This window comes from Vanellus vanellus, assembly GCF_965231255.1.
Source record: "Vanellus vanellus genome assembly, chromosome: 18".
In the NCBI taxonomy this organism is placed as follows: domain Eukaryota; kingdom Metazoa; phylum Chordata; class Aves; order Charadriiformes; family Charadriidae; genus Vanellus; species Vanellus vanellus.
This window is the reverse complement of record NC_138923.1, coordinates 4,296,641-4,316,658: the sequence shown is the minus strand read 5'-3', so window position 1 is coordinate 4,316,658 and position 20,018 is coordinate 4,296,641. Positions and strand designations below refer to the sequence as shown.

The 20,018-nt window shown below is 54.3% G+C and overlaps 1 protein-coding gene across 1 annotated transcript in view; it reads left to right on the top strand.

The window, feature by feature from the left end:
- Positions 1-20,018, top strand: part of ASTN2 (astrotactin 2) — a gene marked incomplete at its 5' end in the record, with an annotated part of 368,996 nt that overhangs the window by 192,955 nt on the left and 156,023 nt on the right. The window contains one exon of the mRNA XM_082492552.1: positions 7,087-7,237. Within this exon, the coding sequence (XP_082348678.1) occupies positions 7,087-7,237 (151 nt within the window). The remainder of the gene's footprint in view (positions 1-7,086; positions 7,238-20,018) is intronic.

The window sequence follows — 20,018 nt, the reverse complement described above, 5'->3', positions numbered from 1 at the left end:
GGGTCAGGCTCATGTCAGAGAACCTCGCGTGCTTCATAGGTAAATAACTTAATAACTAAAGTTAATAAAACTGAATTAGGTATGTCTGGCTCTGGCCGGCGATATAGTCAACAGAGGGAAACTGGTTCCTTTGAAGCTGAAAACATCAGCTGGAATGCTAGCAGCAGTTGTGGTAATAGCGGCAGGGAGCCAGGGCTCTGCTTATCTTAAATAAATGCAGAATGGGGTGGTGGGGATACAGGGCAACACCGTCCCCTTTGCCGAGATGTGCTGGGGTGGGACACAATGCTCGGCAGTGCTGGTTCTTCTGCTGGCTTGTGTCCCCAGGTGGTCAGTGTGGGTTTTCTGTCCCACAAAAGGCACTTGCTATGCTCCAAGCCCCTGTACCACCCCACCCCACCCCACCCCACCCCACCCCACCCCACCCCACCCCACCCCATCCCATCCCATCCCATCCCATCCCATCCCATCCCATCCCATCCCATCCCATCCCATCCCATCCCATCCCACCTCCACCCCATCCCACCTCCACCCCATCCCATCCCATCTCATCTCCATCCCATCCCATCTCATCTCCATCCCATCCCATCCCACCCCCATCTCCATCCCATCTCCACCCCATCTCCATCCCATCTCCATCTCCATCTCCATCTCCATCTCCATCTCCATCTCCATCTCCATCTCCATCTCCATCTCCATCTCCATCCCATCCCATCTCCATCCCATCCCATCTCCATCCCATCCCATCTCCATCCCATCTCCATCCCATCTCCATCCCATCTCCATCCCATCCCATCCCATCCCATCCCATCCCATCTCCATCCCATCTCCATCCCATCTCCATCCCATCTCCATCCCATCTCCATCCCATCTCCATCCCATCTCCATCCCATCTCCATCCCATCCCATCCCATCCCATCCCATCCCATCCCATCTCGCATTTTGCTGTCGGGGTGCCTGATGCACAGGAGCATCCTGACAGTATCACCACCGCATGGGAAATGCAACCCACCAAATTTGGGATTAATTCCAAGCCACAGTGAAGCAGGTGCTGACAAGCGTGATGTCCAGTGCCATTACTGACCGTGCTTTATCAGCCCTATTAAGGCTCGTGCACCTTTTCTTAAACCTCCCAGTGCCGAGGTCGCCTGAGAGACGGAGCCGGCACCGCCTGCCTTTGCCTTTGCCTCTCCAGGTTGAAGCGGCGACCACGATGCTTCCCTGAAACAGGGGAAAACAGTGCTCAGAATTAAAACTACTTTCTTTATCTCATCTGCAACACCCTGGTCCTTCGTACGGCAGAGCCGTGCTGCCTCCGAGGGGGCTGCAGTGGGGCAGGGGGTCCTGGCGAGCCCCGGCATCCCCCGGGACGTGCGCTGCGTGCGCTGGGCTTTCCGAGCTCACTTTTATTCTGGTGTGTTTGTTTTTGCTTTGCTCGGCTGTAATTAAATTTCTGGCCTTTCTGGTTGCCGAGGTGAGCTTCAAAACACTCCGGCGGAGCGATGGTTTTATTGAATCTCTAGCAAATTATTGAAGCGTGGTAGGGAATTTTTCACACTTGCAACCTCAAGGTTTTTGGGAGAGCGTTTTTGCAAGTGTTTATTATAGTATTACTACAAGAAGTGAGACTACCTGGAAAATTTATAGTAAGCAGCTCATCAGCTACGGTATGTCAGCGTAGTTCCGTTGAAGCGCCTTCTCCAGTGTCACTCAAGTAAGGATGATTTCTCCCAGTTCAGGACCTGGTGACTGGTTTTCTTCAAACCTCCCAGCACCATTAAAGTGGCTGAAAAGTGTCTGTGGGTGCGCTGGGCAGAAACTCATTTTTTTCTGCATAAAATAATACATCCGCTCTGTGCGCCCGCGTCTTCGGGCACCGCGCTGAGCAACCTGGTTGAAGACGTGTGCTGAAGCGTGCCGAAGCTTCAGGCTGTGAAATCCCTCGGTTAGAAGCTGCCACCACCTCATCATGTCCTCCAACACCGGGGCTGGAGATTAACTTTTCCAGAGCACCCCAGTTTGGTCAGTGTTTGGATGGATTTGCTCAGCAGGTAGCTCATGGTGGGGCGCTGCAGGAGGTGGCTACTGCATTGACTGCAGACGTGGGAAAGGGTGGTGCAGGAGAAGGCTGTAGAGGGAATGGTCTCTTGTTGCAGGCAGAATAAAAAAGGGTTGAAATCCTGGAAAAAACATATCCTCTTGTCTTTAAATCGGAGACCACTTTTCTGAGGCGACCGTACGTTTGTTATAATTTAGGTGTTTAACTGCATGGCCATCTACGCAGAACAGCTGAGCCTGTGGTGCAATCAAACCCGGTTGGAATTGTACTGTGAGCGTGAGAAGTGCTAAAAGTACTAAAAATAATTTTGAAAGCCTCTCCAGTTGGACATCCGACAGCGGTGAGCACCTTTAACTCAGGTGGGCTCTGAGCAGCGAGGCGACCAGCCCTTTCTCGAGCCTCACAGCACAGACGAAGTTTTGTGGCCAGCGCTGGTCAAAATTGTTCAGGGGAGCTGCGGGCGGGCTGAAAAGTGCAGAACCTGAGTGTAAATTGCTCCGTGCTGGTTTGCGAGGGCATCAGGTCCGAAGTTCTCTGTTGAGCAGGGTCTCGCCGATGGAAGTGGGAAGCAGCGCGAGGTGCTGGACAGGAGGCTTCCCGGCTGGGCTGCGCCGGGCGGTGTTGGGTCCCCAGTCCGTAGCGGTCCCTCCTTCGGGATGAGGCTGCAGGTGACACGGCGTCAGTCCTTTTGCCGCTAGTGGGCCCCGTCTCTAGAGACTCATGAACCTCAACTCTCCCCCCTGATCCCTCTCCAAACACAGCTCGGGGAGCAGATGGCGGAGCAGCACTGGCTTAGTCCCCAGCTCGCGTCCTTTTCTTTGTTTTTCTCAGCGATGGTTAACTTTGTAAGACACTGAAGTCTTTAACCATTGGAAGGCAATAAGGAGGGGCAGCTGAGTGGGATAACACCCACTAATCCCCTTGCAGGATGAGCTGGAGAGAAGAGCCACTGCGAAGCTCAGGAGCTTATTCCGAGATGAGTGCTTTGGAGGCTTTGAGAATCTCATGGTGTTGGTATTTCATGAATAAATAACCCCCAGTGATATTTGTCACTGAATCCGCTTCATTAATGAGGGCCTGGAACAAAGGGGGAGGATGGAGAAAAGGATTTTCGAGGGAATCGAGGCGAGTGGGAACGATGCGGGGTGGCACGGGGCTGGGTGAGGATGGGTGCCGTGGTCTGCACCGCAGGAGCGGTGCTCGGCCTGGGGGACAGCCCTGCTGCTGGGCATCACACTCACCGTTTGTGGCGATAGAAGTTGCTAGAAAAGGGGTTTTTACTGAGGCTGTGTATCATCAGTGGGTCCTGGTAGAGAGGGGAGTGTGTTTCAGTTATAAGCGTATCATTCGGGCGTCTGCGTGTGCCTTTGGGAGGGCTGGAGAGTCAGAGAAAGAGCCTGTGCGTGTGTTGATAAACACAGGTGAGCTTCCAGAGACAATCTGGCAGCAGAAATTAGGTCGTTTGCTCCAAAATGCCCTTTTTGACGGGACCTAGCGTCTGCTTCGGGACAGTGGGGCATTGCCCCATCCCCCCAGCGCTCCGGGTGCTGAGCCCTGTCTGGTCCCCGTGGCTTCGGTGCCTGGGTCCGACCAGGGCCCCTGGCCGCTTCCCCGGCTCTCCGCTGTGCCCCGGGCACGGCACGAACCGCAGAGCCCATCTTCTCCATCCTGCCGTGTCAGAACGGAGCCGGGGGTCACTCAGTGAAATTCAATACGGATAGATGGAGAACAAGAGAAAAGAGCTGTTCTTTTGCAGGCAGCTCGTTACCGCAGGGAAAGTGATTCATCCATCAGGGCTGGTCTAATCTGGCGTGTCCGGGCGGTGGGGAGGGATGGCTGCTCCCGGCGGGCACCGTGCGGCGGTGGCCAGACACTGCCATCGCTCCTCAAGTGTCCCCTGCCCTGGCACTGCCCGCTCTCCGGGGGCTGCGGGCAGGGAGGGACGGGCAGGGTCACCGCCGGCGCTGTGTGGGTGGAAAATCATCTGCTCCGTGCCACGTGTTGCCTGTCCCATTGCCGCTGTGGGAGGCGGGTAATTAATTATTGCTCTTCACCCCTTAAAATTAAAAGGCGATGCTGAGGCTGGCAGTGCCAAAGTGCACCGAGCCCCTCCGGAGGCAGAGGAGAGCGGATTGCTCCCGGCTGGCTCCGAGCATCACGCCAGCCCTCTCGTCTGCTGACATCCCTCTCGTCAGGGCGCCGCACCGGAGCGATGCTCCTCTAATCTGACGACGGCCGACGCAGCAGCGATCCGGCCGAGCAGCCTCCCTCCGTCTGCAGGCAGCAGCGTCACCCCGCTCCTCTGGCAGGTGACATTTGAACACTTCTCTCGGGCTCCGCTTCCCCACCTTCCAGCGAGGTTAATATTTTAATACGCTTAATGGCTCATTCCAGTTCGGCAGCCCCTGCCCCTGCTTTGTCGGGGGTCATCCATTATGCCAGGCACCCGAGGGCGAGGTTCCCGGTCCCATCCTCCACGCTCCTGAGGGCAGAAGGTTGGGTTGTGCTTCCAGGTTTTAATTAAAAGCGTGACGAGCTGCCCCTGCCAGCTCCAGCCTGGGAGCACGGCGCTGTGCGGGGTGTGCCGGCGTCTCCCACCAGCACTCCGGCTCTCCGGAGTTACCTCGGCCGAGGATCCATCCCTGGGGTCTCCTTTCCACCACCCAGCGCAGCTGTAGCTCCTCACCTTCACCCTCCAGGGACGTGGGAGCTGCAGGAGGGTCAGGTTGTTTGATGACCAAAAGAAAAAGCCAGGAGGGAGGACGGGGACAAGGTTCTCCTTGCCGTCACCTATGATGAAAAACCCCTTGGGAGGACCAGATGGGGCTGAGCTATCCGGGTGGGCGGTGGAGGAGTTGTCACGGTTTGTTGTTTTTTTAATTTAAATAATTCTCTCTACGTTAATAAACAGCATTTTGGGTTAGTAAATAATATGCCCTTTCTCTCCCCCTGTCTCTCCAGCAGAAATACGTGCCCTGATCTAATATATTCTGCTTTTCTCACTCCCTCACTTCGGAGGAGCTGCAAATTCTGGTGGGAACAGAGTGCTAATAGAAAAGGGCCTCTAAAGATATTTGAAACATGACCAAGAAAGGACAGAGGGAGATTCAGCTCCAAATATGCTGGAAAATCTAGGAGATGGGCCAAGAGAGGGGGAATATTGGAAGCATAATCGCCAAGAGGGAAAAGTTAATTGGGAAGCATTAATTGGGGTGAAAGCGGGTGGCGCAGACATGAATTTGCTACACGGGACAGCGATGCAGCCGGAGGCACCGCGGTGGGCACGGAGCTACCCCTGTACTGGGGTAACGGGTCCGCCCCAACCCACGGTAGTGGAGAAGCTGCCCTCTACCTCCGTCTGAGCGGGGTTGTGCCATTTTACCAGTTCTTGCTGGTTATATTGTGATTTCCTTGTTGAAAGTCCCAGTTTCTGGAAGCCTGTGATTGCCTGGAAATCTGGAATCTGCAAAATCATGCCTTCAGTACCGCAGAGGGCTTTATTTCTCTGGATTTGGTCTCCGGGTAGTTTCTAGCCCTCAAGTTTGCAGGGAAAAGCTCGATTACACCCTGAAGGCTCAGAAAGGAGGAGGCAAATTTAGGGGGAGGAAAAAAAAACAACAAAACCCACCCAGTGATTGATTTCTTTTTAAAATCTCATCATTTTTATGCCAATCGCATTTTTTTTTTTTTTATGCCTGACTCATGATTTTTCCGAGCGTGAGTGTGACGGCGTGTGCGCGCGCAGGGGCCCTCCCTCCGCCAACAGATAACGCTGTGCTAGTTCGAGACAGCGATGCTGTGGTCTTCGAGGGCTGTTTGACTGTTCCTCCGCCGCTTTTTCATTGCCAAGCACGCGGTTTTCAAATTAAAAACCCCCCAAAAGGGAGACTAGCAGTGGGCATTGCGTCATTGTGCGGCTTTTTAGGTGCTGATGGGAGAGCAGGGGAGATGCTAAAGGGGAATAAACCCCCCTGTGACTCCTGGCACTGCCTTAGAGGGTATTTTAAGGTCAGAAGGTCAGCGTTTGTTTGCAGCCCCCTGCGTACAAAGGTCTAATAAATAACCTATGGTGATCAGGTCCATCTCCATCACTGACTTGTTCTGCGACCTTGGGTGAGTCGCTTTGTCTCTCTCCTGTCGCTAAGAGGGTGACCAGATCTCTTCCCCGAGATGGGTTGCAGGTATCAGTTAATAAATAACACGTGCTTTGAAGATGAAAAATACCTTGGAGATGCCAAAAGCTCTTGACAAGCATCTGTGTTCCCTTTGCAGGAACGCAGCAGAAAGCAAAGCGCCTGGATACTTTGTCACAGACAAAATCTGCTGTGTGCGCAGCTCGCAGAGGCAGGGCTGGGAGCTTCCCAGGCTTTCCCTGGCCGTGGAATCTGTGGGCATTTAACACTTCTTGCTTGCTTAAGAGAGGGGCGTCGCAGCGCAGCCGTGCCCGGGGCTTCGTGAGCCGGAGCAGTGCAGCAGAGAGCGGCGCCCGCGTCCCTCCCTGCATCCTCTGCCCCAGGTCCCCCGTTCCCCGCAGCACAGGGATGAGCTGGAGCTGCATCCACATCCCAGCAAGCTCGAAGCCAGGTTTCGTAGGGCTTTCCAGCTTCAGCAGTGTCCCCGGGTGATGGATGAGGTGTGGGTGCTCAGGGAGGCTTGGCCCAGCTGTGAAACGTTCAGGAGTGTCACTGTTGTGGATTCACAGTTGTCTAGTACAGGGTTGGATTCATACACAACTCCAGGCTACTAATAAAGTATCTCTTAGTTGCCAGTTTGCATGAAAATGGTAGATGGTATCTCTGAAACCCCATAACTGGTTGGTTTTCATCAGGGACCTTAAAGATATGAAGCAAATTTATTTTGTATAGCATAATCACAAAGCCTTAATTTTCTTGGGAAGCCTCCTTTGACCCACTTTGCTAATCAAAAAGACGTGATTTTGCCAGCGCAGCTTTCTTTGTGGATTGCTCTGCCCATGCCAGCTCCCTGCCAGCTCCCTGCCAGCCCTAACGGTGCCTTTTCTCTCCAAGGGAAGAAGCGATGCTGTCCACCTACTTTGAAACCATCAATGACTTACTCTCCTCCTTCGGGCCGGTCCGAGACTGCTCCCGCAACAACGGTGGCTGTACCCGCAACTTCAAGTGCGTTTCAGATCGCAAGGTGGACTCAACGGGCTGCGTGGTAGGTACCGTGACTGCTGGCCCCGGGGACTGGCATCGGTTTTGGGGTCATGCTGGAGGGGGACATTGCTTTTGCCACCCTCTCGGAGGATGTGGCCGAGGGGACGTGTGTGCTGGTGGTGGCCTCCCCCCACCCCTGGGGCCTTCACGGCAAATCACACGTGCCTTTAGGACCTCAGGGAAGGAGCCCAAGTGCTCAGATGAGCAAAAGAAAAATGTTTGAGGCTGATGGTCATTTTCCTGCGTGTCAAGAGAGCACAGGCTGAAAGCAGTCTCGCTTTTTCTCCTGTCTTGTGCTTCCCAGCATGGGAGAAAGATGAAGCATCTCCCCGTCCTCTCCCCCTCAGAGCCCCTCTGACACCCTCAGAGTTTTGATTTGTTTCTGGACGTGCTCACATCTTGCCAGACAGTCTACTGAGTCCCAGGTTTTGCAATAACCCCTCCAGAAGACCTTTTAGATGCTCGACCGTTAGTTTTGGGCAAAGGCTCCGAATCATCCCCAGCTATCGATGCACAGAGGGGTTTCGCGGTTCTTCCGGGGGGGAGCAGCAGAGCTCAGCACCTCTCCCGGCTCTAACCCTTGACAGCAAAGTCAGCACTTCCCTGCATGCGGAGCTTGTGCGAGTCCGGGACGATGTGCGGAGACGCCGGGGCAGAGCCTTGGGAAACTGGGGGAAACCTGGAGCACCCTTCTCGTCTGTCTGTTGTAGGAGCCCCTGCCTGCGGGTGGTGACCCCTGAGGGGGTGCAGAGCTCGTCACCCACTCCGCCTGCCCCGCAAACACGCGCCTGCGGCTCCGAAACCCCCCGAAACCCCTCTGCCCCTTCCCCTGCCTCTCGCCACAGGCAGAGCCCCATTGCCCCATCCCTCCCATCTCGGCAGAGGCGGGAGTTAAGTGTCTCTTTATTTATTGAAGATGTTTATACACAGCAGCTGGGAAAGGTCAGGCTGGAACTGTGCTGTCCCGGGGGTGGCGTTTTCATTATCCCCTTCTCCAATTGCTTGTTAAGGCCGTTTAGCATGACAGCCTGATGTGTCACCAGCAGCGCCCAGCACCGTCTCCCCTTGCCGCTCGGCTCCCTTTCCTCCTTTCTTTTCCCGTTGTCATTTTCTTTTGTTCTCTTTTCCAAGGAACGGCTGCCTTTCCAGTCTTTTAGGGATTTTTTCCTTGTGTTTTTTGGGTGTTGTTTTGCTCTGAACGCCAACGTGCCTCCCAGACACTGTCAGAAGCAATCGGGGCTCTGATCGTCCCGTGCTGCTGGGAAGAGATGCCTCTTTTTAAAAGTCAGGATATATTAAGATAGAAATTGTCAATAAATTACAGGCCTAGCGCTCGCCACGCCGGCATGTGGAGAGGCAGAAATCGAAAACTGTGTCACTCGGGGAAAATAAGCCCCCCCCCGCTTCTGAAATGCCTAACCCAGGCTTTACGTAAAGAGAACACAACGTGTACAGCGGGCAGGGGGGGGAGGAAGGAGAAGCAGCAGGAGCCCTTCTCCTGCAGTGCATCCCCACCTCGAGAGCTGTGGGCGAGAGGTGACACATGGGGACCGACGGACCCCCCACGCATCACGCTGGGCTACCGGGGCTGTGCAGGAGATGGCCACAGAGATGCCCGTCTCTCCTCCCTCTGCTCTTTGCCCCTTTTTCTCCCTGCCGCAGCAGCATGAGGCTGCTCTGCCCCTCTCCGCAGCCCCTGGTCGTGGGGTGAAGCCCCCCCAGCCCCAGCTGCAGCCTGAGGACAGCAGAGCTGAGTTCCCCAGGGGGAGGCTGGAGGTGACTGCTGCAACCCCCCTCCGGTCCACATCTCTCCCTGCTTCCCATCGGACTGACACCAGGGCACAGTGCTCCACGTGAGCCGGCATCCCTGGCTGCATCCCCCGCAGCGTGGCCAGTGGGGTGAGGGAGGGGGTTCTGCCCCTCTGCTTCGCTCTGGGGAGACCCCCCTGCAGTGCTGCCTCCAGCTCGGGGGGTCCCAACAACAGAAGGACACGGAGCTGGTGGAGCGGGGCCAGAGGAGGCCCTGGAGATGCTGGGAGGGCTGGAGCCCCTCTGCTGGGAGGATGGGCTGGGAGAGGTGGGGGGGTCAGCCTGGGGAAGAGAAGGCTCCGCAGAGACCTTAGAGCCCCTTCCAGTCCCTAAAGGGGCTCCAGGAGAGCTGGGGAGGGACTCTGGATCAGGGAGGGGAGTGACAGGATGAGGGGGAACGGTTTTAAAGTGAAAGAGGGAAGATTTAGGTTAGATATTAGGAAGAAATTCTTGACTGTGTGGGCGGTGAGCCCCTGGCGCAGGGTGCCCCGAGAAGCTGTGGCTGCCCCATCCCTGGAGGTGTTCAAGGCCAGGTTGGACGGGGCTGGGAGCAACCTGGGCTGGGGGGAGGTGGCCCTGCCCAGGGCAGGGGGTGGGACGGGATGGTCTTTAAGGTCCCTTCCAACTCTAACCATTCTGTGATCTCTCCCGTCTCTCCCAATCCCGTGCAACATTTTGCCCTCATCACCTGCTTGTAGGTCCCCAGCAATGGCAGGGGCGCAAGCAGAGGTCTGGAGGACACTGTCCCACGTGTCTGACTGGTCCATGATGGTCATCTGGGGAGAAGCCGAAGGGGTGGGCAGGCAGCGCTGCCCCAGCCCCAGGTTGAGCCCATGGTCGCAGGTGATGGGGGCTGAGTTTGGGAGCTCACCACAGCCCCGGTGCGTGACCTGGCAGCACCTTCTGCACTGGTCCCTGTGCTGGGCGATACGTCCCCTCCTCATCCCGCCCCTGCGCCCCGCACCTACCGGGAGTGAGCTGTGGGCTTCCAGTGCGAGCAGGGATGGGGTCATTTGCTGAAAATTTGCAGGGATGTCAGTTAGTTTTAAAGCCGAACTGCCGTGAACTCAATTTGCCAATTTGGTAAGTGCTATGGGCAATATCGGGATGTAATTTAATTAAGCTATCCCCTTTTTATAGAGTTCAGGGAGCATTCGCGTACTAATTTTAGCACTAGGTTTGCTTCAGCTTTACTCTGGACACTGTTTTGCAAATCATGACATGTTGTTAATCTTTACCAGTCAACAGTTTATTAATTTGCCAAGGACCACAGAAGTATATAATCAGTGGTTCATCAATCAAGGCTAAATCCAACAAATGTTCCAGGCAGGTACTGAGCATAAAATATACATGCAGCCTTGTAAGCAGTTAATACACAGCAGAGCCGGAGCCTAGCAGCTCAACCGGCGAACAGCACAAATCTCAAAGATTTCTTATTCCTTTTATATATAATCATCATCTGTTACCAGTTCCTTCGTGCCCTTAATACGGCTTCCAGTAATTCTGCGAGGGCTGAGGATGCATTTGTCTTCGGGGGTTTTAGCGGCGTGGGCTCTGCCATTACCTAATTGTTTGGCCTTAAAAGGACTTGGTTAAAATGTCGAGGGCGGTTTGTTCGCAGCTCGTGGTGTCTCTCTGAGGACGGTCTCTGGGCTTACAAAGGAGAAACGAGGATGTCCCTTTGCTTAGTTAAAATCCTGCGTGCGAGGCATCACCGGGAAGACCCCAAAGGCTCCGCGGTGGGGTCCCCACCTGGAGGGGTGACAGCTCCCCAGCTCTCATCCCACACTTCCCACGGGGCCCCTTTTTCCCCCTCATCTCGTGGCTTTTCTGCTATTTTTACGTGTACCCAGTAGATGGCATTAGTGCATAAAGGTTTTCTGCTGTTCTTTTCTTATCGGAGGCTTTTTTGTTGGGGTAATTTTAAGAAGTATGAGCTGCAACCTTGCTAAGACCTTGGCATTGCTAACTGGAGCCTCTCCTTGGAGCCCTGCCTTGCAACGTAACAAGACAATCCTCAAGCTCTAGAAAACCCATATCCGGGCTGCTTTTCCTTGTTGCGCCCCAGAATTGCTGTCGGGTCTGGGGAAGCCACAGGCGTTTCCCAAGAAAACAAAATCCCAGCGAGCTTCTCTAAATCTGGTGGCTCTTCTCTGCTTGTTGAGTGTAGTGTACGTTTTGTACCATCTTGTAGGGATCACAGCAACCCAGGAGAAACTGTGCTGGAGGATTAAGTCAGGTTCAGTACAGGAATATGCATGGCTGATCCCTTCTACCGGCACGGTGGTAGCTGCTCAGCCCCGAGCGAGGATGCGGAAGAAGGGCAAGTGGTTGACCCTCATGTGTTGGTGATATATAATTTGAGATTAAAACCTGTGAATTGGCCCTGAGGGACTGAAGGAAACACCTGTAATGTGGTTTAAATTCAGGTTTCCCCACCTGTCTCTCAGCTTGGCTTTTCTCACTGATGCCAGTCCTCTTGTCCACCCTAAGGAGAAGGGGGGGGGGGGGGGGGCACTTGTATCTGCTGCCCCACGGCCGTGCCTGTTTGCGAGCCCTGGCAAGGCAGGACTGCAGCCCTGGAGGAATAAGAAAGATGAGGTTTTTTACCCCAAGGAAAGTGAGCTTTGGTCTCAGCACGTGGGCAGGGTGAGGAGGTGGATGGTGCCCCTCTGGTGTGTGCTGGGCATCCTCGGCATCGCTGCGGGAGGAGGCAGCAGCAGGCACAGGCGTGCACTGAAGGTGTGTGCCCGAGCCCCATGGTGTCTCCCAGGATGGGGTCTCATCACCATGAGGACCTCCTGGAGAAGCAGGAGGGCACAAGTTGCCCAGCTGGTAGCGAGGAAGGCAGCTCGGGGTTCCAAGCTAAGGTGACAGCAGAATGAGGCCCCTTGGGTCCCTGCTATGTGAGCAGCATCGCCGCAGCGGCGCAGGTAGTGTGATCTGATGGTTCTGCAACATCTATGATGCCTGCAGGTGGTGGTGAGTTAGTCTTTTAAGTCAAAAAAGAGTGATTTGTGCCACGGAGGTCAAAGAAGTCGCAGGTGGCTATGGAAGGGCTCCAGGCTCCGTCCCATTTGGGAGAGGTGTTGGCAAGAGGCGGGAGAGCCCACCCAGCCCAGGCAGTGGGCGCTGCTGTTCTGCACAGACCCAAAATCCTGCTGACCGTCACCATCTGCCCGCTCGCAGGCTGGCGTTTCTCTAGCACAGATTTATTTCTAATTTGAGTGAGAAAAAAGTATAGTTCGGCTCCAGGTATGATGTGAACTGTTCCTCTTCGCGAGCAGGGGCTGAGCCGGTCAGGCAGGAGGGAGTTTGTCTGGCTCAGCAGTATGCAGAAGGGACAACATCTGCCAGAGAGTCTCTTAATGAAGTTGTGGCCCACGGTGACACCGGTGCGGTGTCAGTCCCAGCCTTTTTAGGCAGAGAAGGAAGAGAAATTTGGCATGGTCCACACAGGTGGATAAGCTTTAGCGCAGCCTGTCTGGAGCTAATCCCTCTCTTTTGCTCTCTTCCACATCAAAACCGTGGGCTGTTCCTTAGCTGCTGCGAAGTGGGGCAGAGAAGCAGCTTAATTTAAGAGCGTAACCATTTCAGGGAGAAATGGGATTAAAAATGATGGAGCAGGGCAGTGGCTACCGCTTCAGTCTCCTCCTTCCAGCCCAAGTCACCCAGGGGTGGCCTGGGGACCAAGGGGAGTTGGGGGGGGACTTTGAAATGAAGCGGGTGAAGCTGAGAACTCATATTCTTAGGGGGGAAATTGGGTGTTTGGGAGTTTCAGCCCAACCCAAAATGCTGTGCAGAAATCCCCCGCATATGTGCGAGTTCCAAAATATTTTGGTTCAAAACATCTCCTTTCTATGAAGGAGACGGAAATGTTTAATTTCAACATTATCATCTGGAGTTTTATGTTATATATTGCGTTACCCCAGTGTACAGCCTGAAATAAAAACAAAATTAGGCAGTGGAAACCAAAACATTTCAACCTTGTCAAAATTAAACGCTCTCCTAATTTCCCAATGAATTTTGAGATGTAATTGATGGAATCCCACAAAGCACTTAAGCTTCATCAAATCTGCATTTTTCTGACAGACAATTGTTCATCGAAAAATAAAAACTCATCCGTCCCTGGCTTACGAGGCACCTAGCTAATTATGTTAGAAATGCACACGCAAGGGAGGGAGGTGGGGAGGAAACCATTCTCTTTCTAATCCCTTTAAAGTTTAGCTGGCTCCTTGGAGCAGAAGATGACTCCTTATGCATGTGATGGTTGGAAGCGGAACCCCCCTGAGCTCAACAGTAACCCCCCCTCCCAAGAAGCCTGAGGTTTTGGATTTAGCTCCTTAAGCCAGGTAACCACCTGTGATGAAAATGGGATTTGGGGAAGAGAGAGAAGCAAAGGATGGCAAAAGCCGCTGGGGGCGGTAGCTGACTGCGGCAGGGAGTGGAGGGGCAGATGGGGAGTCTACCACCCACCTGCCTTTGCTTTCAGTGCTTCAGAAGGGGTTTGCACCACGTTGGCAAGCGGTGGCCAAATCTACAAGCAAAAGGTGAGCCGGAGGTCTCTCCCTGCGCTGGGAAGAGGTGGTTTGGGTGATAAAAGCCCCATTTTGTCCAGCGTTGGCTTTTTCAGTGGCGTTCCTCGGAGGGCTTGGCTGGCACCAGCTCTTGCCCCTCTGCTCCCCAGTAGACTGGGATGCTTCGTGTGTTGTAGTCACAGCTGGGTTGGGGCTTTGGGTTTGGTTTGGGTGGTAGGATTTGGTGTTGTGGCGTTGTAGCGTTGTGGCTGGATGTCCAGTAGGGCAGGAGTTGAATTTCTGGTCTCCCAAAGGGTTTTGGAGGTTCCAACTTCTGCTGTGGTTAGGAAGGGATATGCCCCGATGGGCAGAAGGTGCCAACGCACCCCAAAATGAGCTGTTGGTGACTCCTGGAAGGAAAGCAGCTGGAGGATTTCCGCTAGCTTGATTTCCTTGCTGCAGGAGCTCTGAACACTCGTGTCTGTGTACATAGCATCCCACCAGCCGCTTGAAAGGAGTCCGTCTCACTTTGAATTGAGATGCGTAAAACACACAGTGACTTGCCCGAGAGGGGCCATGCGAGAGCTGTGCGGTGGCTGGAGGCGAGGAGATGCCGCCTCATTGCCCGGAGCTTCGGCTCCTCCGTGGAGCCCCCAGCCCGCTGTCACGGGGGGGGGGAGGACCGAGCCGAGGAGCATGTGTGCTATTGCAGCGTGCGCTCGGGAGCCTGGAAGACAGATGGGTTTGATTTTTCTGAGGCTAAAATAATGATTGATGATCTTGAAAGGGAAAAGGAAGCAGGGAGAAGGGAGGGGGGGGGGGGAAAAAGGGTGGGAAGATAATGACTGTTATTTCAGAAAACAGTTGTAATGTTTCCCCCTGGGGAAGGATGCTCCCCCGCAGCGGGGGTGCCGGGGAGGGCTCTGCCGCAGCCGGGTCCGTGGTGGGGACATCGCTGCCCCGAGGAGGTGAGGCAGGGGTGGCCCTGGAGAGAGATTGCCTGGAACTGACGGGTGCCTTAGTGACCAGGGTTTTGGCCCGTTTCACCAGAATATGAGGACAGGAGGGATAAATCTCACCAGTAGAGACTGGGTTGTGTATAGCGAGACTGGTCCTGCTGCTGCTGAGGAGTGTTGCTCGCCTGGGGCCTTCCGGGCCAGGAAAGAGAAGGCAGAATAAGCCAAAGTAGTCGGAAAAAAAAAAAAAATACATGGACACAGCAGCGTTTACTGCATTTGTATCATTTCTGAGCTCCAACAAACAGATAAAATACATGCCAGTGCATAGTTTGGAGCTCATTAAAATGCTGGCACTTGCTTGTACCTCAGCAGTGCCTCAGATTAATGTTTTTGTCTCACACGGAAGAGGTTCCTCGGCGAGGAGTGAGGATGCCTCTAAACAACAGTGGGGTATTGGGGCCTTTGGATGCTGCCCTCTGTGGCGCTGCGGCGCTGAGCCACCAGCCCTTCCCGCAGCCTCGGGCCAGCGGCACTGGGCATGCGGCTGGGGGAAGATGCACCGGGCACGGGGCCGGGGTCCTGGGTCTCACCTCTGGATGCATCCGGACGTGGGGGTGTGGTACCCGCAGCAGCACCGGGAGCCCATTCGTAGCAGCTTCCCTGTGTGGTTTTGAAGAGCTGGGGAAGAGCTGGGCTCGTCTGCGCCCAGAGCATCACCTCCGACACTCTGGCGCAGGAGAAGTCTGGGCTTTTATCTCTAACAAAAAGGCTGCTATTGTTGAGAAAACAGAGTGGAATAAGAAAAAGAGCAGTTTACTCTCTACAGAAACGCTTTATTAAATATTCTTTTTTTTTTTTTTTTAAAAAAAAAAAACAACCAGCTTAATAACGGAAGAGAGGAGCTGAGAACCCTGGCAGGCAGCTCAGGTGGAGAGCTGAGGTCCTCTCGACTGGGGGATCCGTGTCAGTAATGAGACTCGGATTTTATTTCCCGTGACCCCCTCACCCATCTCGCTGCTAATGAGCTTTGTGAACGAGGGGGGGAAGGGGGCGGGGGGCTTTAGTACTGATGCAAACAGGGATTCATCCAGATACTTATTTTCCTAAGACACAGTCTTGTACGGGTTTCAGTGGACGCTTGCTTTCTTTGCCCTTGAAAGATGATGCTCCTCCCGCTGCGTTGGCCCTGGCCGTGCTGCGGGCGGTGGTGGTGGGTGGAGGAGCCGTGCCGAGCCCTGGTGGCCGGAGGCCAGGCGGTGTCACGGGCGGTGGGTGCGAGCATCCCCTTTTGTTGCAAACCGCGGCCCCGTGCGTCGGCGAGGCTCTGGTGGCCTCCGGGGTGGCAGCAGGCACGCAGCAGCAGGTCCTGCCAGCTTTGCCGCTCCATGTCACCTTGGAGATGCCATTTAAAGGGGAGAAAAGCTCATTTCTCCAAAACCCAGGTAAAAATAGCACTCTCATATTCAGCATGTCCATTCCCTGTGTGTACGCGGACTCTGTTTGCTGACTGCAAAGACCAAAGTAAAGACCAGGGTGCTCTGCCTGTCGTGGCTGGGAGGGGACGAGCCGGTGCGCGGCAGTGTCACCAGCCGAACCTCTGCCGAGCTGCCGGCGGTTCTGCCTTCGCAGAGCTATATCGGCAGCAGGGGGCTCGGGGTGTTGTAGCTGTGGGTCACGTTTAGCCTGCAGGATCTGTGTTATCAGTGCTAATGCAGAAGACGACAAGAAACTAAATTTTCTTTTCCAATCCAGAGAGCAATTCTCAGGGCTGGGCATCATCATGGAGAAACCAATTCATTCCTGCATGGATGGAGTGGATTTGCAAGGCAGTGGAATTACATTTGTATGGTAACGTCTTCTCCCTGGCTTTTTCAGAGCAGATTAAGTACCGAACCCTCTTCCCAAGCTCTGAGATACTTTTGCTTGTCAGATCCACGGGTGAAGGATGGTCTGGGAGTTCGAAGCGAGTTCCCAAGCAGCGCGGGTCTAACGTAGAAAGCCACGAACAACTTTTTCTTTTGAATAGCTGACTAACAGTTCGTAGGATCCCTTTGACTCCCTGGATAAATGGATCCATCCCATACCCAGATGAGGGGTGTGCAGAGGTGGTTGGCCGGGGGCTGCTGGGGCACCACGTCTCACCAGCTCTCCTCCCATCGGGGAGGGACGTGTCACCCATGATCGCCCAGACAGAGTTATTGGCTGAGTTGCTTATTGATTTTCTAATCATTTTCCGACACAGCCCCCCCATCCTGTGTCACTGCCAAGGCAGATCGCAAATTGAACTGCAGCTGAATTGATGGGGGATTGATTAAAACTCACTGTAATTATTGGTTCTCTGCTGCCCGAGCCAGACAAATCAATGTCAGCAATAACAGATCTGGTCCTTTATAAAAGCCCAGCGAACGCAGAAAGGGCGCTGGTTTTTGAACCCACCCCAAGAGCCCACTGACCCTTCAGCCACCGGCCCGGAGAGTTGGCGTTAGCACAAGCTGCCTCTTTCCTGGGTCCTTTCTGACATAGTTACACCCAAAATGGGCTTTAGCTTTCTCCCTGCTCTGATTTTTTTAGTGGGGCATCCTGGTTGCAAATCCTCTGCTCCAGGGGCAGGGATATGTGTAGTAAAGATGTATTGTCCCCGATAGTTGCTCCCTCCATCCAGTCATCGCTGCAAAACCCTCCGGGCCGGCAGCTGGCGTTGCCTCTCCTGCCGCCCGCCCGTTGGGTTTGCTGGCTGGCACGAATCGCAGAGCTGGCCGGTTCCCCTGGCTGGCTCGCCCCGGCATCTTCGTGTGTCCCCCCCTGGCCCCACCAAGCAGGGACACCTCCCGTGTTTGTGCGCTGGCTGCCGGAGCTCTCTGTCCCTGGAGACCTTCTTGCCCCAAGCCCACCGCTGGCCAGAGAGCGGGCGCCGTGCCGAGCCGGGGACGGGTGCGGAGGGGGGAGGGTGTGTGCTTTCTTCTGCAAGTTTTGTGCTGAGCTAATCGCCTGCCATAATTAATGCGTATTAGGATGCATAATTACAAACAGAAAGGAAACGTGTTTCGTGGTGATTAAAAGCCCAAACTGGAGGAATATCCCAAGGGTGGCCTCGAGCAAAGTGGGGCTAAGGGAGGGAGGGTTTTGGTGACCTGCTAACTCAGTCCCGGGGAAAGAGCCATCATCTTCCTCTGCAGGCTGGGGAAGACGCTGAGCTCAGCACATGGATCAGTGCCAGGGCGAGAGTCCCAAGTGACAGCTCAGAAAAGCCATGACTGATGCCCTGGCTGTGATCCTGTAGTTCCTGCTGACTTAAGGTCCCATCTGGTTGCCTTCAGCACTCTGCGAGGTCCCTCAGGAGCTCCAGAGGGGACTCGGGCAGAGTCCCAGACCTCCCCACCCGTGTCAGTGTGGAGAGAACAGCAGAGAGGTGGATGCGGTGCTATGGAGTGGAAGATGCTGTTTGCAGTCAGCCCTCCGTCTCCTCCAAGGAGACGTATTTCTACCAATTTGCACAGCTCTTATTCTTACACTGGGGCTGGCAGACGCGGCAGAGACCACAGGAGAGAAGTGTTGTATCTGCAGATTCGCAAACACACTTATCCTGATCCTGTTTCCCAGGCAGCTCAGCGGCGAAAGCACAGATTGTTCTAAGTGTCCTCTCCTCCTTCGTATTTATTCTGTACATGCAGCTAGAAAGCTTCTCGCTCCCATGTCTTCTGCTGCTCCATGCCTAGGCAGGGCCACTGCTTCCCAGGCTGCCTCTCCATGCCCTGCCTGTGCCCTGCCTGCTCTGCAGAGACGGGCAGCATCCTGTTCCAGAACTTTGCTGCTAACGTGGAATCATAGAATGATTTGGATTGGGAGGGACCTTTGAAGGTCATCTAGTCCAAACCCCTTGTCATGAGCAGGGACATCTTCAACTGGATCAGGTTGCTCAGAGCATCGTCCAACCTGACCTTGAATGTTTCCAGGGATGGGGCATCTACCACCTGGGCCAGTGTCTCATCACCCTCAGCGTAAAATATTTCTTCCTTATATCTAGTTTCAATCTACCCTCTTTTAGTTTAAAGCCGTTACCCCTTGTCCTAACACCCTTTGGCTAGAAAAGCCATGTGCCTCTCAACCTTCCCTTGCCTCCCCTCCCCACCTCATCCATTGCCTTCAAGGAAGGGCTGAGGTTTGCAAGGTCCACCCGAGCTGCAGAGCTGAGGGCACGGGAGCCAGCGAGGTGTCTGAAGGATGTCATGCCCGAGACATCACGGTTGCTGCGTGTGGGGCAGAAGCAGCTTTGATGCTGCTGCCACAGGGAAATGGCAGAGGGTTTCGAGGAGGTGGAGAGAAACTTCTCATCACTCAGATGGGGTGGGCCAGGACTCCCCAAAGCATCTTCCTGATGTCCCCTGCGGGAATTTTGCTTCTTGAGTAGCCAAGAGTGAGCAAGGCTCATCAGCCCATCTCCTGTCGGGACCCCACCTGGGACAGCGAGCGCGGGGTCCAGGGTCTCCTGAACTTTTATTAATATGTACAGCATTTTTCTCACACAGAAAATTGATTTTCTTTTCTAAGCGCAAAGTATAGCAGTTTTATAACCTTTCTTCTGCTTGACAGAGGCCATTTATAACCTGCCTTCATCCCTACCTGTACAAGCTCCAGTCTAACTCATCTTCAAGAAATTCCATAATGCATTTTTAATTGCGAGCTGCTCCTAGGCAAGATTTATTTATTTTTTTCAAGGACTGGCCTTTTTGTTGTTGTTTGTATGCGTGCATGTTTGGCGAAAAGGGATAAATAACACAAGTGGAATAGAAGAGAGCTTTAATCTGGGTGACAATTTATTGATGGCATTTGCCGCCTGCTGGCTTTTATCTATTGGGACAAGGAAAGCCAGCTGGGGAACTGAAATTAAAACCCCGAGCCAGATCCCCAGCTTGCGTGAATCAGCATGGTTCCCTCAGCTGCGGAAAACTCTTCTGATGAGTCTGGGTCGCGATCCTGCCCTCCCCCACTCCTGCCTGCACCATGGGCTGGTCCTGCCCGCAGCTGCCTCCTCCGGTGGGAGGCAGAGAGATGCTTTTGGAGATGATGCCAAGGCCTGGGTTGAGATGGTTTTCTGGATTGAGATGTTTTTCTGGGTTCAGATGGTTTTCTGGGTTGGTCCCAGGTGTTGAGATGGTTTTTCTGGGTCACACCGGACTTCTCTGCATCTCAGAGGAACAGGTAACAAACGCAGAGGGTTTGTCCAGCACGTTACGAAGCAGGTCATCACACTTCGCCCCACGCTGGCTTGAGGCTTCCTCATTGTGTAATTTTGCTGCCTCGAGGATTTCACCCTCCTTCGGAGGGAGGATGGGCAGCGTGGCTTTTGCAGCAGACCAGGTCCTTGCCCTGTGGTCTTTGGCCCTTCCCCAAAGGCCGTGCAAGGTGGTACAGGGCCCTGGGGCCCCATCCATCACTCAGGATGAACTCATCTCCTTCAGATGTAGATGGAGTTCAGCAGCACAAATCCCTCTGGCTC